Source organism: Lissotriton vulgaris, chromosome 4_1 (genome assembly GCF_964263255.1).
Source record: "Lissotriton vulgaris chromosome 4_1, aLisVul1.2, whole genome shotgun sequence".
In the NCBI taxonomy this organism is placed as follows: domain Eukaryota; kingdom Metazoa; phylum Chordata; class Amphibia; order Caudata; family Salamandridae; genus Lissotriton; species Lissotriton vulgaris.
The window spans coordinates 673,978,098-674,003,794 of NC_141691.1; the positions used below are offsets into that span (position 1 = coordinate 673,978,098).

General features: G+C 47.4%; 1 protein-coding gene across 2 annotated transcripts in view; it reads right to left on the minus strand.

The window, feature by feature from the left end:
- LOC147722426 (serpin B6-like) overlaps nt 1–25,697 on the minus strand; it is a 393,526-nt gene that overhangs the window by 83,108 nt on the left and 284,721 nt on the right. For both annotated transcript variants that reach the window (XM_086964945.1, XM_086964944.1), the window contains exon 6: nt 11,864–12,031. In XM_086964945.1, the coding sequence (XP_086821071.1) occupies nt 11,864–12,031 (168 nt within the window). The remainder of the gene's footprint in view (nt 1–11,863; nt 12,032–25,697) is intronic.

Sequence of the window (25,697 nt, forward strand, 5' to 3'; positions counted from 1 at the left end):
GAGATAGGGGATCTATCCAATTCAGGCCAAATAGCTTCCTTTTCGTTTTTAAAGGAGAAATTTCATCTCCATGTTAATCATTTTTTTATATATCTTCAATTGAGAAGTTTTCTAGAAAATAAGCTTACTCAACACCCAATAATGTTCCAAAAACTTGTTATAGTAGAATCTATCAGAAGGAAAATGAAAATTGGCAATTTATATCAAACTTTTTTATCCCAACTTCCTGACGACATTAATTATCAGAATGACAAATGGGCGACAAAATTTGGAGTACCTATTATTGACCTAAAATACCCACTTGCATTAGCCAGATCGGTTTTGGTATCAGGCACCCTTCGATCTCAAAGCTATATGTCTATGTTTAATCTTTATTATACACCGGCAAAACTTGTTAAATGGGGGTGGTTCGTGGGGGTAAAGGGTCATTCTGTGCCAGATGTAAATTTCCTTCTGCAGATTCTGTTCATATGTTTTTCAGTTGTCCGGAGTTATCTATTTTTTTAATCAAATTGAAACTTCTCATGCAGATTACTCAAACTTCTGTTAAAATAACTGATGAAATGGTAATTACCGGCTATGAATACTCTACGGCTCCGGAAAAAACAAGACATTTACAAGCTTTTCTTTTTATATCAATGGCAATGATTAGACTGTGTGTTACTTCGCTTTGGATTAATCCTGAACCTCCTACTTTTTGTCATTGGAAAGCCAGGATGCTGGCTTGGTATAAACTCGAGACTTCAGTACAGCCTTTTAGAGGAAAGAGAAGACGCCTAATCGCCTCTAAGAACTGGGCACAATTTGAAAATTGGGTTGCAAATTAATTAATTAATTTTTATTGATATTTCCTCATGATGCTTATATAATTTTTTTTCTATATGTTCTTGTTTAATGTATGTTTTGATGATCTACCTCTTCCCAACACCACGGGATGAAAAGTAAAAAAAAAAAAAGGAATGCTAGCCCCTGTGTCAATGGTGTCATCTTCTCTGGGGGTCCCTTCTCCTATCTTACCTGAAGGACCTGTCTCAGGCTCCTTCTCAAGATCAGCTTTCTCTAGGATTGCTATGAGGATAGGGATGGTGGGGTTGTGACCCCTTTTCAGCCCCCTTGCAGTGCACAGGGCACTCAAGTCTCTGAAGCTGGATGGTGCCTTGTGAGGGTCACCCACAGGTAGAGAACTGGATGGTTCACCTGTGCCAGGCAGGACTAGTGAGGTGTAAGTGGTGCACTTACCTACACTATGTGTTTACCTACTTGAACCTCTCTAGAGGTTGTAGTCAGGGTGTGCTAAGCCCTTTGGTCTACAACCAATAGGTTCAGTAGAACTTAAGTATGTTAAGCTTTGTTTATATGTACCCAAGGTACTTGATGTGATCTTTCAAATGATATTGTCAAAGATTACAATTGGTAAAACAAACAGCAAGCTCAAATCCCAACCGCTGCACACCAATGTGAGAAGTTGGCCTGGTATATGATGATCACTAATTCTAGTGAGCACCTTGCACCAGTCCAAACGACCCTTATGGTGATTGGTTGTAAGTCAACCTTATGGACCAGCTATCCTAGGAGTAGCATGGACAAAAGCAGTCTTAGGCTAAACTCAAGAGGGCATGTAAAGCCAGCTGTTTTACCATATGCAATCCTTCAAATACCAAATGAAAGGACACTACACAAGTTATATATTACAAAATATATGTATTTATTTCTAGAATAATCCCCTATATTCTTTATGAGCACAGAAGCACAAGCGTTAAACAAAACTCAATATAACATATAATAAGCTGCACAATTATGGTTAGGCCGGGTGGCCCCTCAAACCATAAATTAAAAAAGTGGTACAAGTACCACGTCACAAACAGTGGTAAGGCCTAGGGCCTTGGGAATCGCTGGGCCTACACTGGACTAATGAGGATTAGGACTTAGAACGCCCACAGGATGCGGGTGCAGTGTCTATAGGCAACCGCGTTTACCATACAAGTCAATGGTGCGTAAAAATCAGAAAGTTATAGGTTTAGGAGACTTACGACTGGACTAGAACTTAGCCACTTGAAACTAGGACACTCCGGATGTAAATCACTACAGGGGCACCGGAGTACCCTCGTTACCTCACCCACAGGAAGCGGGTGCATAGGTGTCAAAGTGAGTCGGGTTTCTTCGTGAAGTTCTATGGAGCCTGGAGGAAAAGATGCTGCAGGCGGCCAGGAGAGAAGAGTCCGGGTGGATCCAAGGGTAGATCAAAGATGTAGAGTACCTGAAAGCAGAGGGGACAGAGTCTAGGTCACTAGCCAGTGACCAGGATGGAACCAGGACCGAACCAGGCAATGTCGGGTTGCGATCAGGTGCCGTTGAGTAGTTTGTCTCGGCTGTCACGTGGACCAGGAAGGATTGAGGATGACCAGCTGGTGAACACGAGCTGTCCCACAAAGCCTCACACTGTCAGCAGTGTCGGTTCTCGAATCGGAGTCACCAAGCCTTGGCAAATGCAACCCCCGCAGGACTCGAAGATGTATTCTGGATCGGACCGGGATGGTCAGATCAGTGGCTCCTTTTCAGGGGAGCTAGGGCCAGTCTGGAGCAACCAAACCAGCAGTGTAGTTTTGATGGATCGTCATCACAGAGGCCACTAGCCAACGGGCAAGTGACCGGACAATGCGTCAAGCAGGAAAAGTGCAAAATGGCCCCACGTAGCACTCGGTGAGTGTGGAGAGGTGATCTTTGGTGCACAAGCTGCTCTGGGCTGGGGCTTCTCAATCCCCAATGCACAGATTCAAGGGTGCCTCGGGAGCTGCACGGGAAGCACTTCGCTGGCTTTCCAAGATGGCCAGTCCCAAGTCTCTCGTCGCCTTCGCGGGTCTCAGCTTCGCTGAGATGGTGGATCGGGCTGTTGGAAGTCTGGGAGTCTATGTCTTGTTGGTCTGTCGTTTGAGCTCCGACGGGAGCAATGGCAAAGAATACCTTTGAGCACTGATGGTGCCTGCTTGCACAGGGTGGCCACTCCTTGACCACAAGGGAGATTCTTCAGTCTTCTACGAGGTGTAGGATGTCTAAGGGTCCAGAGTTTTGTTTCAAAGTTTCAGTCTGTGCTGCTATTGTCCGAAAGTAGTGATGCGGAACCTGGAACGGTATATTCTCCAGTATGTACAGAAAGCGAGGTAATGACATCTTAAAAAGAGCCGCTTTTCCCAGCAAAGTCAACGGCAGGGTTTCCCAGTGGTGCACATCTCTTTTGAGGCGGTCCAACGGTGGTTGAAGATTCCGCCTAAAGAAGTCCGTAGGGTCAACAGTGATATATACACCCAGATTCTTAAACGTGCCCTCCGAAATCCGGAGTGGGAAGTGCGTGGGGAGCAGCGGCGGGGGGCCATGTAACACATACATGACTGATTTAGACCAGTTTACAGTGTAGCCGGACACCCTTCCAAAAATCCTACAAATATTAAGAAGGGTCAGTATGAACGCCTCAGGGAGGACAGATACAGGAGCACGTCATCTGCATATAAGGAGACACGGTCTTGCCAACTATCTGTCCACTGGAGTCCCGGTATCATTGGCTCCCACCGTATACATGCCGCCAGTGGCTCCAGCACCAGGGCAAAGAGTAGCGGTGACACGTGGCAGCCCTGTCACGTGCCACGTCCCAGGGTGAAGTCATCCAACATGTGGCCATTAGCAGTGACATGAGCCATTGGTTTGGTATAGAGTAACTTAACCCATGCAGTGAATTTTGGCTCAAAGCCCAGGTGATGGAGCACCGCGAACATAAAGGACCATTCCACCATGTCAAATGCCATTTGGGCATCTAAAGACAGCACCACCGCCGGTTCCCGCAGACACTCCGCTCGAGCAAGACCGCTATGCAGACACCTCAGATTGAGTGCCGTATTCCTGCCGGGCATAAAGCCAGACTGATCTGGATGAATGATTGTCGATAAGTGGGGTGTTAGCCTAGTCGCCAGAAGTTTTGCGTGGATCTTAGCCTCTGCATTAATCAGCAATATAGGGCGGAAGGAGGTAAAAATATCGGTTGGTTTACCTGGCTTCGGTATAGCCACTATGGTAGCTGTGCGCTGATCCAGCGGTAGCTCGCCCATCTCTAGGCTGTCAGTAAACATCTGTAGCCAATGAGGGGTGACGGTCCCAGCCTTTTTCTTGTATAGTTCAATGGGTATGCCGTTTGGCCCCATGGCTTTACCCGGCTGCAGTAATCAATCAATCAATGACATTTATAGAGCGCACTACATACCCGTAGGGTCTCAAGGCGCTGGGGGAGGGGGGGTGCCGCTACTGCTCGAACAGCCAGGTCTTCAGCTTCTTCCTGAAGGAGAGGTGGTCTTGGGTCAGGCGCAGGTCGGTCGGGAGGGAGTTCCAGGTCTTGGCGGCCAGGTAGGAGAAGGACCTTCCTCCTGTAGTCGCTCTTCGGATGCGGGGGACGGCGGCGAGGGCGTGGTTGGCTGATCGGAGGTGGCGTTTGGGAGCGTAGAAGTTGATTCGGCTGTTGAGGTAGCTCGGGCCTTGGTCGTGTAGGGCTTTGTGTGCGTGGGTGAGGAGGCGGAAGGTGATTCTTTTGTTGACGGGGAGCCAGTGAAGGTCTCTCAGATGTCCGGAGATGTGGCTGGTTCGTGGGATGTCGAGGATGAGTCTGGCTGAGGCGTTCTGGATCCGCTGGAGTCTCTTCTGGAGCTTGGCGGTGGTACCGGCGTAGAGGGCGTTGCCGTAGTCCAGTCGGCTAGTGACGAGGGCCTGGGTGACGGTCTTCCTGGTCTCGGTGGGGATCCACCAGAAGATCTTCCGTAGCATGCGTAGGATGTTGAAGCACGCCGAGGAGACGTTGTTGACTTGCCTGGTCATGGAGAGGGAGGAGTCCAGGATGAAGCCCAGGTTGCGTGCATGGTCTGTCGGTTTGGGTGCGGTGCCCAGGGCGGGAGTCCACCAGGAGTCGTCCCAGGCGGAGGGTGAAGAGCCCAGGATGAGGACCTCCGTCTTGTCAGAGTTCAGTTTCAGGCGGCTGGTCGTCATCCACTCGGCTACCTCTTTCATCCCTTCGTGCAGGTTGGCTCTGGCGGCGGCGGGGTCGTTGGTCAGGGAGAGGATCAGCTGGGTGTCGTCGGCGTAGGAGATTATGCTGAGGTTGTGTTGGCGTGCGATGGCCGCGAGGGGGCTCATGTAGACGTTGAAGAGGGTGGGGTTCAGAGAGGATCCTTGAGGGACGCCGCAGATGACTTCGGAGGCCTCTGACTTGTACGGTGGTAGGCGGACTCTTTGTGTTCTTCCGTCGAGTAAGGAGATGATCCATTCCAGCGCCTTGTCCTGGATTCCGACGTTGCTGAGGCGCTGTACTAGGGTGCGGTGGCAGACAGTGTTGAATGCCGCGGAGAGGTCTAGGAGGATGAGGGCCGCTGTTTCTCCGTTGTCCATCAGGGCTCGGATGTCATCGGTGGCGGCGATGAGGGCGGTCTCGGTGCTGTGATTGGCTCGGAAGCCGGACTGTGAGGGGTCGAGGGATCCATTTGTCTCGAGGAAGGCGGCCATCTGCTTGTTGACGGTCTTCTCGATGACTTTGGCTGGAAACGGGAAGAGCGAGATGGGGCGGTAATTCTTGATGGCCACCTGGAGTTCCTCTACCGTTAGGTCCGCCTCGAGTTCTTCCACTGCCTTGGAGGTCAACCTAGGCATGTCAAGATCCTTCTCATAAGTCAGCGCCTCTTCTGTTGTCATTTCAGAGGCTGAGGAATAAACCGCTTGAAAGTGGCGCACCAGTGTGCGTACTATTAGTCGCGGGTCTATCGAAACCTGTCCCTCCTCTGAGGTAAGCCGCGCAATCCCTCTGGCACCCATGTCCTTCTGTCTAACCAGGCAAATAACTTCCCTGCTTTATCACAGACGTTGTAGATTTTTTTTGTCGCGTGGCCACAATGTGTTGTGTGGTCAGCTCCTTAAGGTGCTCTCTGTACCTCCTCTGCGAGAGATGCAGGTTGCGGGATGTAACAGGAGTTGGATTCTCAGTGTGTTGGGCCTCCGAAGTGTGTAACTCCAGTTCCAAAGAGTGCAGTTCCAGCTGCCTCTCCCGCTTATGCGCTGTGACTGAGGCGATGGCCTGTCCTCTAAGGACAGTTTCATACGCCTCCCATAGGACAGTTGGGGAGTCGGCTGTCGTAACATTTTCTTGAAAGTATAGGTCCTTCACCCTCGCGACTGCCTTAATTTTGGGGACTTGTAAATAGCTAGGGTGTATCGGGTAGATGCGGCGTCTCGTCTGATGGTAGTGCGTGTACTGCAAGAATATCAGTGAATGGTCAGAGATGCCTCTAGGTCTGATGTCTACGCTATCTACACTTTGGAGACTAACCACCGACCCCAAAAAATAATCTATTCTCGTTAGACTGTTGTGTACCCCAGAGTGGTACGTGAATTGTTGCTCTGTCGGGTGGTGCCGTCGCCACACATCTGTGAGCCCCAGTGCGTCCATGAAGCTTCCCAGGCGGGACGTTCTCGAACCACCCGCTCGTGCAGGATACCTTCTACAGCCTGTTTTTGGGTGAAACTACATCCGTAAACCTTTCGGCAACAAACAATACGGAGGCTATTATAACAAGGCGGTACCAGCACCAATTGGACATGAAAGTTTCCGAAGTATAGCCTTGAAAAAGCCCAGGGGGTGAAACGTACGTCGGCTGCTGTTGCTCTTCGTGCTTTGAAAGTGGAAATAAAAGTGAACGAAAAGACTTGATTCAAGAGCTTGCTCAAAATTAAATTGAAAGGACACTGGTTCAGTACTATTAGAACACATTGTGTAGAAAAAATAATTTCCCATTGCTTTCTCTTCTTTTTTGACTTTATTGTTGGATTTGAGATACAACGATCGTGTGTGCTCTGATGCATTGTGTTGAATTGTAGTTCTAGACTTTATAGTTCTAGGAAAATTATACCCTGGTGGGTGGGTATTGTAGCGTTATTTGAGCACCCCCAAACACCCAAAAAATATTGTTAAAATTAATTATTTAGACTTAGTTTTATCAATAGATGCACAGATCATCAAGCAAACCCACAAAGCTTTGGAAGTTTGAAACAAAACATTTGATTCTAACCTTAAAATTGCTTTGTATAGTCGTAAGGTCTGTACCTAGCGTGTATAGATGATTAAAGGAGCGGCATATTGTAATGCACAGCAATAGGGAAAAGTACTAGTGCCATTTAAAATCTTTAAGGGAGTACGTAAATGAAATGCAATTGAGGGTTATCCTTGCTGATGTTCTTAGCTTGGGAATGGGTACCGATCTTGTGAAGTTGCTCTAGGCTGCTGCCGCAAGCTCGCTTTTATGATACTGAATGACCTAAGATGGTCAATGCTGTGGAGAGGTTTGTTTATCTCCCTGTATCTTTGTACCAAAGTCCAATATCAGTTTCTGGGTTTGGAGGGGCATTGAGAGGTTCCAGGAAGGGTATAAAGAGCATCCCTGAGTCTTTGTACAAATCTTCCACAACGGGCCAAGGTGGAGGCATGTGTGTGTGAAAAGCATATAGCCAAAGCCTCTAAGCAAATGCGTGCTCCATTTCTCAGTAATAGTTAACCGAGTATAGTTCTCCTTTCACAGGCTATGGTATGGCAGCAGAACAGAAGGTGCAACCATGATTCCCATTTGTAGTTGCATAATCTACAGCTCCTCCGTTTTTCTGGTTAGCCCAGGTTCAGTTGAATTCCGGTATTTTGTAAAGCCAGCATTCGCATGCACATAATCGCTCTGAGTTTTGCAGTTAAGGGAAGCATAAATAGAAGGCTGGGGCTTGGATACCAGATAAGAAGAGTTTAACAAGGCCAAGATTGTCGTGTTCTAATCTAGGACCCCGATCAATACTGTGACCTTATGCCCCTATACGGCTATAATCCATTCATTCCCCTTTAATGGCATAAACGATCAGAGCCATATTTCAGCCATATTTCTGAAACTCGCCTCTGCAGCTCATTACAGTACATGACACAGCAGAAGCCACTATCTAAGATTCCTAGATTACACTCAGAGTTCTTCAACAAGATAAAAACTCAGCAACCTGGGAAAGCCCCGCTTGCTATGTTTTGATTAGTAATAGAACTCTAATGAGCACCGAGACGATCACTTCCTAGTGACATCTTTATTGACGTCTTATGTCCAAAAACTTACGTCAAACAAGGCACCTTTCAGGTATAAATATTACCAACGTTGCCTTAAGCAAACGCGACGACATCGATGATAGCGATGGTGTGGTGAACACAGGAGCAGAACAGCTGTCCCTTGCAGAGCCCAGCAGATGCAAGCAGCCCACGGACGCTGCCCCTCCTCCTCCTTGACGCGCTGAGAGAGACGCTGTCTTTTCTCTTGCCGAGAAAATCCAGCTCCGGCGTTTCCAGCCTACTCTTGCGAGTGACTGGGATATCGAGTCCTGGAAGGAGATACAAGACCTCCAACATTCTATTTCAGAGGTATGGTGTTGTCTAAACCCTTAGAGATAATTCTTGAAGCAAACCTTGGCAAAACCATTTAACTAAAACTGCTACTTACTTACTCCTTCCCAAGAATTAGGCTTAGGTCAGGTACACTGGGGTAGGCGTAGTTAGAAGCACCAGTTGAGTACGTTAGTCAAATGTATATATGAATGTATATATTTTATTCATTTTAACCATTGTATGGCTAAGAACCCATATCAATGTTTTTACAGTAAGTGGCAATTCATTTCTCTTGCACGAGAAGAAAGACTGTTCAATAAATAATACCTTTTATTGAAAACGCCTGTCTCTCCATTCTCTGCATCTTGGTGAAAGTAATCTGCACAACTGACTGAGTAAAATAACTGTCTATTGTTTCACACGACTCTAGAGATTGACTCTTATTCTAAGGAGCAAAGTTGTCATGTTTATGCGGTTGTTGGAAAACTGAATCCCTTCTTGTCTGTACCAGGGAAGCTGATCACTTCCTATTCAGTCAAGAAAGTTTCCAGTGACCTCTGAGCTAGTTGGTACAAACCCAATTAAGTTTAGCATAGTCAGTAGAGACCTGGAAGACCGCACTTCTACGTCTATACTACTGTTTATGTTATTCCAATGCGCAGGGCCTATAGGGAAAATAGGAACTACACTACAAGATGGAGGTTGATTTTAATGAAGCCAGATCTTGCTGCAATGAAGCCAGTTGCACTTGTCAGATTATAGTCTTTTTCCAAGTTGTGTAGGAAATGGAAGTTAGTGCTAATGTTGATTGATTTATCTCTGTGGTCGCTGGAGCTCTTTTAAGCTGTTTTTTCCATGGTAAGCCCGTTTTGCTAAAAAAATATGTCTAAGGCAGGCCTTTAGGGAATTTTCCAGAGCCTTTAGGATACAGATCTTGTTTTACCAGACCAAATTCCAGTCTGAGTCTTGCCCTGAGTAGGTGTTTCGGTAATTGGAAGTCTTTTTTGTAGCCCACTCACTGAGTCTGCTCCAGGATGTCAGAGCAGGCTCCAGGAAAAGCTTGGTGCCCATATTTGCGCGCTGGGAGGAGGGATGCTTGAATTACTTTTTTTACTCCTTCTGCAGACGGGCAGGTTAGGTTGTTATTAAACCCAATTAAGCCATAAGTGATTGCAGTGGATTTCTTTTTCAGAGCATTTTTATGAGCTGAAGGTTTAGCGGAACACATGAACCACACCCCTTGATATTTAGATTTGAGGGCTGATGTGATGTCGTGGGCCCATAGTGCATGACATTTGTTTTTTTTATTTTTATAACGGCCGACTACAAGTATTTTCATCTTGTCTGGATTGATGGTAAGAGAATTTGTGATGCTGTATTACTGTAGTCGGATCAGTGCTCGTTGGATCCCCACTTTGGTGTTGTCCATAATGACTACGTCTGTGTTTTGGGGAATGTGAAGGGGGTTTGTGGCTTAGACAGGGTGGAGCAAGGCAACTGGTGGTCTGGGCTTTTCCCAGGTCAGCTGTGTATAGATTGAAAAGTAGGGGTGCCAGCACGCAGCCTTGTTCCAGACCCCCAGTGGTCTGTTGCGATCTACCCAGTTCACACACAACTGTCTCCAGTCCCTTAATGTTCACAGGGTTAAGCTGCACCACCATCTCCCTTCTTAGCCATCATGCAACAGGGCAGGCCGGACTCATTATACCTGCTTCAGGTACACCTACTCTCTCGCACAGGGTACCATCGAGGACACACGCATCTATCTATTTTCAGCTAAAGAAACAAGAGACCCCCCTCACCAATGCCAATGTCTCAGATTAAATAAAAATTCTGTGGATTTGGATCACTTTTATTGATTCTGAGGGTATTTAACAATTTAGGGTGGGGGTTCATGGAGGATATATTCCCAATTTGCATTAGCTGCTCTTGAAGGAAGAAATTCATGTTAAATCCATTTCACACTATCATTGCATAGTGTTGTCACCTTATAAAGCATAACAAGACCAAATTTTTAGTTGTCTTGATTAAAGGAAATGACCTAGCGACCATGATTTGAAAGTTGGGCCTAAAAGAATGGATACATTTATTTGTTTTGGAAACTTGAACTGTTTCTTTTGATACAAATCATACAATGAGTTCTCCACTGTGTGTGATTTGCTTTATGTCAGATTTCCATTCTCCTTGGAATGTGTTACAGGGATGGTGTAATATGAAAGCGCGTTTGACCAGCTGCACGGCTTTTCTTATCCATGTGCCAATTAGATGTTACTCTAGATTGCAAGCAGACATTGATGCGAAGGATAGATTAGATCCTCTAGACCCAATCCTGTGGACATCATTCACTTGGTGTTCTACCTTATGAAAACTTCACCCTCATGCACATTGGTGGGTGATACTGAAATGATCCACTACAGTCCAAAGAAAGCTGGGAGTTGCTTCAAAGATCTTTAATATAAGACCTATAGAGTTCATTAAGATAGGAAACTGTGAGCCATGACAGACAGCAACCTAGGGTATTAGCAATATAAGATAACATTTACTCTCAGGAATTAATTTCACTACATAGATGGCACAGAACAAAACCATCCTACATATACGATACCTCTGGGGATGCGAGTGGGTTGCCTTCGTGCATGGTTGCTCCAGAGTGAGAAATCCAGAAGGCAGGTGGAAGCACATTAGGTCTAAACTACAGAACACTAAGCTCTGCAGAAAGCAGAGGGAGCACACACACACACACACTCACACAGTATTGCCTGCTCTCCATAACAAAGGCCGGATATCCCCTTATACTCCAGAAACCTTCTACTTTGTGGTGTTGTCCCCCGATTTCAGTTTTAGATGGCTGACCACCCTGCTAAGCTCAGGCAGGTAAGTAGGGTCGAGTCTGGCATCCTTTCTGCCCAGCATGGTTTCTTGTAAGGTTGACTCAAACTGTTAAATAGACTGCTCCATGGCTGGTACACAGAGGTTATTTGTACAAGTGGGATACATTAAACCCTGAAGAGCCAACTTCCTTGAACCATATAGTTAATGTGCCAACATTAGGACCGCCCCACCTGCAGTAATATACTAATAAAGTAACACTGTGTAACCGATGCAGTTTATTTTACTAAAGTATACATGGTTTTACACGTTTCCATCTGGTGTTAAAAAGGCATCGGAGTGCAGTAATATCAAGGTCTGCTCCTGCTTGAAATGGTGCATCAAGAACACTCAGTCACGGGTCCAATTTGCTCTTAATAAATCAAGAAACGCTCCTTGTGAGCAAGAGCACCATTTTGAAAAGTGCCATTTTTGCATATTAACATGAAGGTATAATGAGGTGTAACTAAGAAATACACATTGAAAGAAAAGTGTTGTCAATGCATCTGCCATGCCAGCTCCATGTTGCTAGTCCAGCCTATTCACTTTGGCACAACTGTAATTTCTTACCTTTTCCAAGCCAGTGGAATCGTCGTTGATGTTATCGGGAAGCATTACAATCATGCTCAGCTCTTTGTCTTCATAAGGCAGCGCGATGATCCTAGTCTGTTGTTCTCCGATATAGGTCATGGGATATTCTCCCTTTCTAAACATCATTTGGACTGGCTTGGTTTCATTCTGGGGATAAAAAAAAAGACACAAATAATACATTTGAAGCATGAAATTAATCATTATTATCTTTACCTGAAACTGCGAAGGAGAATGTATTAGCTGTTTAGTACCATTTCTTTACCAGACAATCTGTCCATACATACTCTCTACCTCAGAGGTGGGTGCATGCTGTCTCTCTACATGTATTAGGAAACTCTTGGGGCCTTGCTGTCATAGGCAAGCGACATACGCGCACAGTGGGGGTGATGGCTGCGCATGGATTACTGGTTTCCAGATACGGCCTAAATTTTAGCTGTGGCATCAGCACTAAACAACCTATTTCATCCGGTTCACATCACAGCTCTTCAATTTATGTATCTAAAAAAAACTGCAATTGCATATGTAAAGAGCTCTACAGAAATGTGATGAAATGTAAACAGAGGACATTTACATAGAGGACTTCTCAGCATTGCCAGAGGTGAAGTCTTCTAAACAGAGACAATTAATGTAACTACCCCAAAATGATAATCTTTTGGACCCTCACAGACAGGATTCGCCGACAAAATAAAGCACCACCAATTTGTACAGGTTCACATCTCAGACCGCTTCATTCCCAGTCTTGCAGCATGAGCACACACTTGGAAGCAAAGGGGCTAGGCGCTGTAAGAGCATCAGTTGGGTGCGGTTTATTGAGGAGGCGCGCAATACACCTGTGAGAAGTTGGCCTGATATGTAGTGCTCACTATTCTAGTGATCACTGTGTATCATTCCAAACGACCCTTATTGATGATTGGTTGTAAGTCAACCGTTAGACCAGCTATCCTAGTAGCATGGACAAGAGCAGTCTTTAGGCTAAAACTCTAGAGGGCGTGTTAAGCCAGCTGTTATACTATCACATATACCCCTTGAACACCAAGTGAAAGGACACCACACAAGTGTTATGAAAATAAAGTATATTTATTTAGAACACAACAGCCCTGGACTCTTTATGCGGACAGGGCGCTAAGCACAATACAAAGCTCTTAAGGAAATACTGAAAGTCGCACAATTTACACAAATGCCCGAGGGGCACGAAAAACCATATACTCTAAAAGTGGAATGCAAAATTACTAGCAGGTAAGTACTACTCTAATAGGCTTTAGGATCGCTAGGACTGGACTACTGAACCTTCAGATTACTAGCAGGAGGCCTAGGGAGATCGGGTGCAGTGTGTGCACTCTCACGCGGGATGCGGGACAAAGTGTATGGATGCTAGATTTCGTAAAGTTAGTGTTATCGGACGAATCCGACTAGGTAGAGCTGAAACGAAAAAGGATCTGGACCTATGGATAGTTAGACTATGCTGGAGCACCGAAGTGCCGAGGTTACCTAGCCCAGGGGCTGCGGATGCATATGTCTGGAAAGACGCCGGGAATCCTCGTTGCAGTCTATGGAGCCTGAAAGAAGAAGTTGCTGGCAGGCGACCAGTGATTAAGTTCGGAGTGATCCAAGCCTGGATCGAAGATGGAAGACACCTGTAAGCAGAGGGGACCAAGTTCTGAATCACTAGCCAGTGATTAGATGGGCACCAGGATGGCACCGGATGAATTCACCTCGACCAGGTGAGTGGGCGACGCTGGGCTCTGCAGTCTCACGGACCAGGAGGCGTTGTCGGCGACCAGGATGGAGGTGAGAGCTGTCCCACGATGGTATCTGCTGTTGACGTCGCTGGACCCAGGATTGGGGCAACAAGTCTTGGCAAATGCAAGCCCACGCGGTGGACTTAAAATGGCGTCTGGAGTGGACCAGGAGGGTCCGGGGTGCTCCTCTGTTGGAGGGGAGCGAGGGCCAGTCTGGAGCAACCAGACCAGCGTTGGAAATGTCGTCGTTCGTCGTCGGGAAGGCCACAAGCCAGCAGGCAAGTAGCCAGACAACGCGGTGAGCAGCAAAGAGCAGAAGGGCCCCACGCAGATCTCGTGGATGCTGGGGGGCTGGACTTCGGTGCTGGAGCTGCTCAGGGTTAGGGCTTCTCACACCCCAAAGCACTCACTCAAGGATCCCTCGGCGGTCGTGCTGGGCAAGCGTCATGCAGTCCTGAAGATGGCCGGTCCCTCGAGGTCTCGTCACACCCACGAATCTCAGCTGAGCTGATGATGCAGGTAGAGGTCAGAGGTGCCAAGGAAGCCGGTTCTAGTCGAGCTGGGCAGTCTTGATCCGGAGGAGAGACTTACAGCAAACCGCGATGCTTGGATGGTGCCTGCGGGAGCAGGGTGGCTACTCCTTAGCCACAAGGGAGAGTCTTCTGAAAGGTTCAAGAGTTCTTTCGCGGAAAGTCATCAAGATTCGGAATTATCTAATTTGGAAGGGGTCCCCGCTCCCACCTTTATACTAAAGAAAGGGGCTGGTACGGGACTAGGTCCTGCCCATAGGTGGGACCAGGAAGTGGGGTGGTTACACCCCTCTCCCATGCCGGACTTTCCCCAGCTCAGGGGCTGGTGTGCCCCTGGAATCGGTTCAGACTGGCAGATGCATAGTGAGCACCGGGGTGCCACTTGCAGTCACCTTCCTATTCAGCCCTGCCTACCTAGGACACACAAAACCCTGTCTGGGTCGGTGCTAGCACCCCCCCTGACAGGAAACCCTTTGTCCAAGCTCTCCTCGCTGGAAGGACTCCCAGCAGCAGGAGGTCAGACTTGTGTCTGTGGTGGCAGCATCCATTTTGTGATGCTGAGGCTCGAGTTAACTTTAACCGGGGTTCACAGTTACATACATGTCGTGTCCCTCTAGAAGGGTGGAATGCTAACCCCGTCGCCAGAATTGGCGAGGGGTTAGTATTCCAATTCGTATGACACCTTACTCGACATGTTTTGATAAAGCGATACCAAAGATAGCAAATAACCGCGAGGATTATAATGTACTTAAGAGTATATGGTACGCGTTATCATAGAACAGCTATTAGGACTTGGTTCCGCAAGCTGCAGACGGGCTCAGCTCATGCCAGAGCACCATCTCACATGATTCCACGCACTCTGCCTTCAGGATTGTTAAGGCCTGCCATAGGAGTGACTGATAGGAATCTGTGTGTCCATTTTAGGGTTAGATATAGGCATACTATATCTACAGCAAAGGGTGATTACACCACTTTGCCCCAGCTGTCGTGCAGCCAGTTGTGTCAGATTTAGATGGCCAGCCAGGGGTGGCATAATACATGCTGCAGCCCTGGTAGGCCCTGGGTACACCTATGCCCTGAGTTACAGGGTCTGATAAGGTGGCCCATTACCAGTTGGTAAATGCACCTAAGGTACACGTGTCAATTTAGTGAGAGAACAGCAAGGCTGTGGGTCTGATTAGCAGGCCCACAGCCAGAGAAGTTGTAAACCAGTGAAGCAAAAAGCAAAAATCTGGGGTGATCATAGGATTGCAGACCCTACTCTCCTACAACACCCACCCATACCTGCGTCCTCAAACGGTGCCACTGTGTGACACAATTGGCTCCTATCACACAGTCTCTCCCGGCGAGGAGCCGATATCACACGGTGGCAGGGAAAAAGAGCTGAAAAACACCATAAACAGTGCATTTCCAGCTTGTTTTCTGAGGCTTTGAACTGTCGATGTCAATTTAGTTGGTTGAAAACACCCCAGGACATCATGAGCCTCAGCAAGCTTTTTTTTTTTTGTAAGGAGGGGGCTAGAGGGCGGGGCTCAAAGTGCCACATAGGTACTTCTCTGCACCAGGCCCAGCCCCTTTCAAAGCCCCACCCTCATCCTTGCACGGTGAGATTGTACAACCAGTTGGCAGGTATGCACACCAGTGCTAGTCACTGATGGCCTACGGAGGGCCTATCGCACAACTGTGAAAATGTCTGCCCCGCTGAAGGAAAACGGGAAATTGAGGATGAAAACCATAGGGGCAGATGTATATCTCAAGTCTTAGTTTCATGGACTTTTTGGACCACTGCCATACCTGCCAACTTAAAGAACAATCTCACAGTCTTGGGAAGGGGTGGGGTCTCGTGCTAAGAAGTACCTACGAGGCACCTTCAAACCCCACCCTGCCGCAAAGATCAACCATCCAAAATAAAAGCTTGCTGAGGCTGATGTTGATGTCCTAGGGTGTTTTTCACCCCCAATAGACATCACAGTTCGAAGGCTAAGAAAATGAGCTGGAAATCCATTATTTACAGTGATTTCCAGCTGTTTTCCCTGCCACTTGTGATATTAGCTCCTCACCGGGAGCCCATGTGAAGGGAGTCGCTATCGTGCGCCACACAGTGGCACCGTGTGAGTTAGCAGGTATGCACTGCACCGATACCCAGGAAAGATATTTGCGCTCCATTCAGGTTGTATTCACAATGAAGGCGACTGCCAGCAGTTCCAACAAGCTAATAAAGTAAACAAACAACGGCCATCAGAACAGGTATCCTTAAAACAGCTGTGCACAGTGTCCAACAGCCTTCGTCCGAGTTTACCGTCTTAATGAGTGTGGGCACTCTGCAACTACTTCACCGGAAATTATATCACATGATTATTTTCACTGTAATATTGGTATAAATTATAACTCGACACTCAGGAAGGAGCTGTCCTAGCCAGACACATGATGCAGAGGGCAGTCCCTGATAAACATTGTTCTGGCTAACAGCAGTTTCAACAAGATTAGACAAAGCCGAAAGGTGTGGGGGACCTTTTAATGGTTATTGCAAGCATGACACAAATATAGGAAAATCTGCCATTTCCTTAACGTGTCGGACACATACGCAATTACAATTTTAAATTTAAAAATAAACAATTGTAATAAAATGGTATGGGTGCTTCCTAGCAGGCCGGTGTACTTAGTACTGAGATTAGTACTGAGATTATTTTCAGTTTCAAAGCACATCACAGTGACACGATTACTGGTGAAAAGAAATGGCACAATTAGCTTAGATTTACTGTAACCTGAAGCGAGGGCGATAGATGGATATATAGATAGAGTGAGGGCGATAGATGGATATATAGATAGAGTGAGGGCGATAGATGGATATATAGATAGAGGGAGGGCGATAGATCGATAGAGTGAGGGCGATAGATCGATAGAGTGAGGGCAATAGATCGATAGAGTGAGGGCAATAGATCGATAGAGTGAGAGAGGGCGATAGATAGAGTGAGGGCGATAGAGTGAGGGCGATAGATAGAGTGAGGGCGATTGATAGAGTGAGGGCGATTGATAGAGTGAGGGCGATTGATAGAGTGAGGGCGATTGATAGAGTGAGGGCGATTGATAGAGTGAGGGCGATTGATAGAGTGAGGGCGATTGATAGAGTGAGGGCGATTGATAGAGTGAGGGCGATTGATAGAGTGAGGGCGATTGATAGAGTGAGGGCGATTGATAGAGTGAGGGCGATTGATAGAGTGAGGGCGATTGATAGAGTGAGGGCGATTGATAGAGTGAGGGCGATTGATAGAGTGAGGGCGATTGATAGAGTGAGGGCGATTGATAGAGTGAGGGCGATTGATAGATAAAGTGAGGGCGATAGATAGATGAGTGAGGGCGATAGATAGAGAGAGAGGGCGATAGATAGATAGAGTGAGAGAGGGCGATAGATAGAGTGAGAGAGGGCGATAGATAGAGTGAGAGAGGGCGATAGATAGATAGAGTGAGGGCGATAGATAGATAGAGTGAGGGCGATAGATAGATAGAGTGAGGGCGATAGATAGATAGAGTGAGGGCGATAGATAGATAAGAGTGAGGGCGATAGATAGATAGAGTGAGGGCGATAGATAGATAGAGTGAGGGCGATAGATAGATAGAGTGAGGGCGATAGATAGATAGAGTGAGGGCGATAGATAGATAGAGTGAGGGCGATAGATAGATAGAGTGAGGGCGATAGATAGATAGAGTGAGGGCGATAGATAGATAAGAGTGAGGGCGATAGATAGATAAGAGTGAGGGCGATAGATAGATAGAGTGAGGGCGATAGATAGATAGAGTGAGGGCGATAGATAGAGTGAGGGCGATAGATAGAGTGAGGGCGATAGATAGAGTGAGGGCGATAGATAGAGTGAGGGCGATAGATAGATGAGAGTGAGGGCGATAGATAGAGTGAGGGCGATAGATAGAGTGAGGGCGATAGATAGAGTGAGGGCGATAGATAGATGAGAGTGAGGGCGATAGATAGATGAGAGTGAGGGCGATAGATAGATAGAGTGAGGGCGATAGATAGATAGAGTGAGGGCGATAGATAGATAGAGTGAGGGCGATAGATAGATAGAGTGAGGGCGATAGATAGATAGAGTGAGGGCGATAGATAGATAGAGTGAGGGCGATAGATAGATAGAGTGAGGGCGATAGATAGATAAGAGTGAGGGCGATAGATAGATAAGAGTGAGGGCGATAGATAGATAGAGTGAGGGCGATAGATAGATAGAGTGAGGGCGATAGATAGATAGAGTGAGGGCGATAGATAGAGTGAGGGCGATAGATAGAGTGAGGGCGATAGAGTGAGGGCGATAGATAGATGAGAGTGAGGGCGATAGATAGAGTGAGGGCGATAGATAGAGTGAGGGCGATAGATAGAGTGAGGGCGATAGATAGATGAGAGTGAGGGCGATAGATAGATGAGAGTGAGGGCGATAGATAGATGAGAGTGAGGGCGATAGATAGAGTGAGGGGGATAGAGTGAGGGCGATAGATAGAGTGAGGGCGATAGATAGATAGAGTGAGAGAGGGCGATAGATAGATAGAGTGAGAGAGGGCGATAGATAGAGTGAGAGAGGGCGATAGATAGAGTGAGAGAGGGCGATAGATAGATAAGAGTGAGGGCGATAGATAGATAAGAGTGAGGGCGATAGATAGATAGAGTGAGGGCGATAGATAGATAGAGTGAGGGCGATAGATAGATAGAGTGAGGGCGATAGATAGATAGAGTGAGGGCGATAGATAGATAGAGTGAGGGCGATAGATAGAGTGAGGGCGATAGATAGAGTGAGGGCGATAGAGTGAGGGCGATAGATAGATGAGAGTGAGGGCGATAGATAGAGTGAGGGCGATAGATAGAGTGAGGGCGATAGATAGAGTGAGGGCGATAGATAGATGAGAGTGAGGGCGATAGATAGATGAGAGTGAGGGCGATAGATAGATGAGAGTGAGGGCGATAGATAGAGTGAGGGGGATAGAGTGAGGGCGATAGATAGAGTGAGGGCGATAGATAGATAGAGTGAGAGAGGGCGATAGATAGATAGAGTGAGAGAGGGCGATAGATAGAGTGAGAGAGGGCGATAGATAGAGTGAGAGAGGGCGATAGATAGATAAGAGTGAGGGCGATAGATAGATAAGAGTGAGGGCGATAGATAGATAAGAGTGAGGGCGATAGATAGATAGAGTGAGGGCGATAGATAGATAGAGTGAGGGCGATAGATAGATAGAGTGAGGGCGATAGATAGATAGAGTGAGAGAGGGCGATAGATAGAGGGCGATAGATAGATAGAGTGAGGGCGATAGATAGATAGAGTGAGGGCGATAGATAGAGTGAGGGCGATAGATAGAGTGAGGGCGATAGATAGAGTGAGGGCGATAGATAGATAGAGTGAGGGCGATAGATAGATAGAGTGAGGGCGATAGATAGAGTGAGGGCGATAGATAGATAGAGTGAGGGCGATAGATAGATAGAGTGAGGGCGATAGATAGATGAGAGTGAGGGCGATAGATAGATGAGAGTGAGGGCGATAGATAGATAGAGTGAGAGAGGGCGATAGATAGAGTGAGGGCGATAGATAGATAGAGTGAGGGCGATAGATAGAGTGAGGGCGATAGATAGATAGAGTGAGGGCGATAGATAGAGTGAGGGCGATAGATAGAGTGAGGGCGATAGATAGATAGAGTGAGGGCGATAGATAGATGAGAGTGAGGGCGATAGATAGATGAGAGTGAGGGCGATAGATAGATAGAGTGAGGGCGATAGATAGAGTGAGGGCGATAGATAGAGTGAGGGCGATAGATAGAGTGAGGGCGATAGATAGAGTGAGGGCGATAGATAGAGTGAGGGCGATAGATAGATGAGAGTGAGGGCGATAGATAGATGAGAGTGAGAGCGATAGATAGATGAGAGTGAGGGCGATAGATAGATGAGAGTGAGGGCGATAGATAGATAGAGTGAGGGCGATAGATAGATAGAGTGAGGGCGATAGATAGATAGAGTGAGGGCGATAGATAGATAGAGTGAGGGCGATAGATAGATAGAGTGAGGGCGATAGATAGAGTGAGGGCGATAGATAGATGAGAGTGAGGGCGATAGATAGATGAGAGTGAGGGCGATAGATAGATAGAGTGAGAGAGGGCGATAGATAGAGTGAGGGCGATAGATAGATAGAGTGAGAGAGGGCGATAGATAGAGTGAGGGCGATAGATAGATAGAGTGAGGGCGATCGATAGATAGAGGGAGGGCGATAGATAGATAGAGTGAGGGCGATAGATAGATGAGAGTGAGGGCGATAGATAGATGAGAGTGAGGGCGATAGATAGAGTGAGGGCGATAGATAGAGTGAGGGCGATAGATAGAGTGAGGGCGATAGATAGAGTGAGGGCGATAGATAGAGTGAGGGCGATAGATAGATGAGAGTGAGGGCGATAGATAGATGAGAGTGAGGGCGATAGATAGATGAGAGTGAGGGCGATAGATAGATGAGAGTGAGGGCGATAGATAGATGAGAGTGAGGGCGATAGATAGATAGAGTGAGGGCGATAGATAGATAGAGTGAGGGCGATAGATAGATAGAGTGAGGGCGATAGATAGATAGAGTGAGGGCGATAGATAGATAGAGTGAGGGCGATAGATAGAGTGAGGGCGATAGATAGATGAGAGTGAGGGCGATAGATAGATGAGAGTGAGGGCGATAGATAGATAGAGTGAGAGAGGGCGATAGATAGAGTGAGGGCGATAGATAGATAGAGTGAGGGCGATCGATAGATAGAGGGAGGGCGATAGATAGATAGAGTGAGGGCGATAGATAGATGAGAGTGAGGGCGATAGATAGATGAGAGTGAGAGCGATAGATAGATGAGAGTGAGGGCGATAGATAGATAGAGTGAGGGCGATAGATAGATAGAGTGAGGGCGATAGATAGATAGAGTGAGGGCGATAGATAGATGAGAGTGAGGGCGATAGATAGATGAGAGTGAGGGCGATAGATAGATAGAGTGAGAGAGGGCGATAGATAGAGTGAGGGCGATAGATAGATAGAGTGAGGGCGATCGATAGATAGAGGGAGGGCGATAGATAGATAGAGTGAGGGCGATAGATAGATAGAGTGAGGGCGATAGATAGATAGAGTGAGGGCGATAGATAGAGTGAGGGGGATAGAGTGAGGGCGATAGATAGAGTGAGGGCGATAGATAGATAGAGTGAGGGCGATAGATAGAGTGAGGGCGATAGATAGAGTGAGGGCGATAGATAGATAGAGTGAGAGAGGGCGATAGATAGAGTGAGGGCGATAGATAGATAGAGTGAGGGCGATAGATAGATAGAGTGAGGGCGATAGATAGATAGAGTGAGGGCGATAGATAGATAGAGTGAGGGGGATAGAGTGAGGGCGATAGATAGAGTGAGGGCGATCGATAGATAGAGTGAGAGAGGGCGATAGATAGATAGAGTGAGAGAGGGCGATAGATAGATAGAGTGAGGGCGATAGATAGATAGAGGGAGGGCGATAGATAGATAGAGGGAGGGCGATAGATAGATAGAGGGAGGGCGATAGATAGATAGAGGGAGGGCGATAGATAGATAGAGTGAGGGCGATAGATAGATGAGAGTGAGGGCGATAGATAGATGAGAGTGAGGGCGATAGATAGATGAGAGTGAGGGCGATAGATAGATGAGAGTGAGGGCGATAGATAGATAGAGTGAGAGAGGGCGATAGATAGAGTGAGGGCGATAGATAGATAGAGTGAGGGAGGGCGATAGATAGATAGAGTGAGGGCGATAGATAGATAGAGTGAGGGCGATAGATAGATAGAGTGAGGGCGATAGATAGATAGAGTGAGGGCGATAGATAGATAGAGTGAGGGCGATCGATAGAGTGAGGGGGATAGAGTGAGGGGGATAGAGTGAGGGCGATAGATAGAGTGAGGGCGATCGATAGATAGAGTGAGAGAGGGCGATAGATAGATAGAGTGAGAGAGGGCGATAGATAGATAGAGTGAGAGAGGGCGATAGATAGAGTGAGAGAGGGCGATAGATAGAGTGAGAGAGGGCGATAGATAGATAGAGTGAGGGCGATCGATAGATAGAGGGAGGGCGATAGATAGATAGAGTGAGGGCGATCGATAGAGTGAGGGGGATAGAGTGAGGGCGATAGATAGATAGAGTGAGGGCGATCGATAGAGTGAGGGGGATAGAGTGAGGGCGATAGATAGAGTGAGGGGGATAGAGTGAGGGCGATAGATAGAGTGAGGGTGATCGATAGATAGGGTGAGGGCGATCGATAGATAGAGTGAGAGAGGGCGATAGATAGATAGAGTGAGAGAGGGCGATAGATAGATAGAGTGAGAGAGGGCGATAGATAGAGGGCGATAGATAGATAGAGGGAGGGCGATCGATAGATAGAGGGAGGGCGATCGATAGATAGAGGGAGGGCGATAGATAGATAGAGTGAGGGCGATAGATAGATAGAGTGAGGGCGATAGATAGATAGAGTGAGGGCGATAGATAGATAGAGTGAGGGCGATAGATAGATAGAGTGAGGGAGGGCGATAGATAGATAGAGTGAGGGCGATAGATAGATAGAGTGAGGGCGATAGATAGATAGAGTGAGGGCGATAGATAGATAGAGTGAGGGCGATAGATAGATAGAGTGAGGGAGGGCGATAGATAGATAGAGTGAGGGCGATAGATAGATAGAGTGAGGGCGATAGATAGATAGAGTGAGGGCGATAGATAGATAGAGTGAGGGCGATAGATAGATAGAGTGAGGGCGATCGATAGAGTGAGGGGGATAGAGTGAGGGGGATAGAGTGAGGGCGATAGATAGAGTGAGGGCGATCGATAGATAGAGTGAGAGAGGGCGATAGATAGATAGAGTGAGAGAGGGCGATAGATAGATAGAGTGAGAGAGGGCGATAGATAGAGTGAGAGAGGGCGATAGATAGATAGAGTGAGAGAGGGCGATAGATAGAGTGAGAGAGGGCGATAGATAGATAGAGTGAGGGCGATCGATAGATAGAGGGAGGGCGATAGATAGATAGAGTGAGGGCGATCGATAGAGTGAGGGGGATAGAGTGAGGGCGATAGATAGATAGAGTGAGGGCGATCGATAGAGTGAGGGGGATAGAGTGAGGGCGATAGATAGAGTGAGGGGGATAGAGTGAGGGCGATAGATAGAGTGAGGGCGATCGATAGATAGGGTGAGGGCGATCGATAGATAGAGTGAGAGAGGGCGATAGATAGATAGAGTGAGAGAGGGCGATAGATAGATAGAGTGAGAGAGGGCGATAGATAGATAGAGTGAGAGAGGGCGATAGATAGATAGAGGGCGATAGATAGATAGAGGGAGGGCGATCGATAGATAGAGTGAGGGCGATAGATAGATAGAGTGAGGGCGATAGATAGATAGAGTGAGGGCGATAGATAGAGTGAGGGAGGGCGATAGATAGATAGAGTGAGTGAGGGCGATAGATAGAGTGAGGGCGATAGATAGATAGAGTGAGGGCGATAGATAGATAGAGTGAGGGCGATAGATAGATAGAGTGAGGGCGATCGATAGAGTGAGGGGGATAGAGTGAGGGGGATAGAGTGAGGGCGATAGATAGAGTGAGGGCGATAGATAGATAGAGTGAGAGAGGGCGATAGATAGATAGAGTGAGAGAGGGCGATAGATAGAGTGAGAGAGGGCGATAGATAGATAGAGTGAGAGAGGGCGATAGATAGATAGAGTGAGAGAGGGCGATAGATAGAGTGAGAGAGGGCGATCGATAGATAGAGTGAGGGCGATCGATAGATAGAGGGAGGGCGATAGATAGATAGAGTGAGGGCGATCGATAGAGTGAGGGGGATAGAGTGAGGGCGATAGATAGATAGAGTGAGGGCGATCGATAGAGTGAGGGGGATAGAGTGAGGGCGATAGATAGAGTGAGGGGGATAGAGTGAGGGCGATAGATAGAGTGAGGGCGATCGATAGATAGGGTGAGGGCGATCGATAGATAGAGTGAGAGAGGGCGATAGATAGATAGAGTGAGAGAGGGCGATAGATAGATAGAGTGAGAGAGGGCGATAGATAGATAGAGTGAGAGAGGGCGATAGATAGAGGGCGATAGATAGATAGAGGGAGGGCGATCGATAGATAGAGGGAGGGCGATCGATAGATAGAGGGAGGGCGATAGATAGATAGAGTGAGGGCGATAGATAGATAGAGTGAGGGCGATAGATAGATAGAGTGAGGGCGATAGATAGATAGATAGAGTGAGGGCGATAGATAGATAGAGTGAGGGCGATAGATAGATAGAGTGAGGGCGATAGATAGATAGAGTGAGGGCGATAGATAGATAGAGTGAGGGCGATAGATAGATAGAGTGAGGGCGATCGATAGAGTGAGGGGGATAGAGTGAGGGGGATAGAGTGAGGGCGATAGATAGAGTGAGGGCGATCGATAGATAGAGTGAGAGAGGGCGATAGATAGATAGAGTGAGAGAGGGCGATCGATAGATAGAGTGAGAGAGGGCGATAGATAGATAGAGTGAGAGAGGGCGATAGATAGATAGAGTGAGAGAGGGCGATAGATAGAGTGAGAGAGGGCGATAGATAGATAGAGTGAGAGAGGGCGATAGATAGAGTGAGAGAGGGCGATAGATAGATAGAGTGAGGGCGATCGATAGATAGAGGGAGGGCGATAGATAGATAGAGTGAGGGCGATCGATAGAGTGAGGGGGATAGAGTGAGGGCGATAGATAGATAGAGTGAGGGCGATCGATAGAGTGAGGGGGATAGAGTGAGGGCGATAGATAGAGTGAGGGGGATAGAGTGAGGGCGATAGATAGGGTGAGGGCGATAGATAGATAGAGTGAGGGCGATAGATAGGGTGAGGGCGATAGATAGATAGAGTGAGGGCGATAGATAGATAAGAGTGAGGGCGATAGATAGAGTGAGGGCGATAGATAGATGAGAGTGAGGGCGATAGATAGATGAGAGTGAGGGCGATAGATAGATGAGAGTGAGGGCGATAGATAGATGAGAGTGAGGGCGATAGATAGAGTGAGGGCGATAGATAGAGTGAGGGCGATAGATAGAGTGAGGGCGATAGATAGAGTGAGGGCGATAGATAGAGTGAGGGCGATAGATAGAGTGAGGGCGATAGATAGAGTGAGGGCGATAGATAGAGTGAGGGCGATAGATAGAGTGAGGGCGATAGATAGAGTGAGGGCGATAGATAGAGTGAGGGCGATAGATAGATGAGAGTGAGGGCGATAGATAGATGAGAGTGAGGGCGATAGATAGATGAGAGTGAGAGCGATAGATAGATGAGAGTGAGGGCGATAGATAGATAGAGTGAGGGCGATAGATAGATAGAGTGAGGGCGATAGATAGATAGAGTGAGGGCGATAGATAGATAGAGTGAGGGCGATAGATAGATAGAGTGAGGGCGATAGATAGATGAGAGTGAGGGCGATAGATAGATGAGAGTGAGGGCGATAGATAGAGTGAGGGGGATAGAGTGAGGGCGATAGATAGAGTGAGGGGGATAGAGTGAG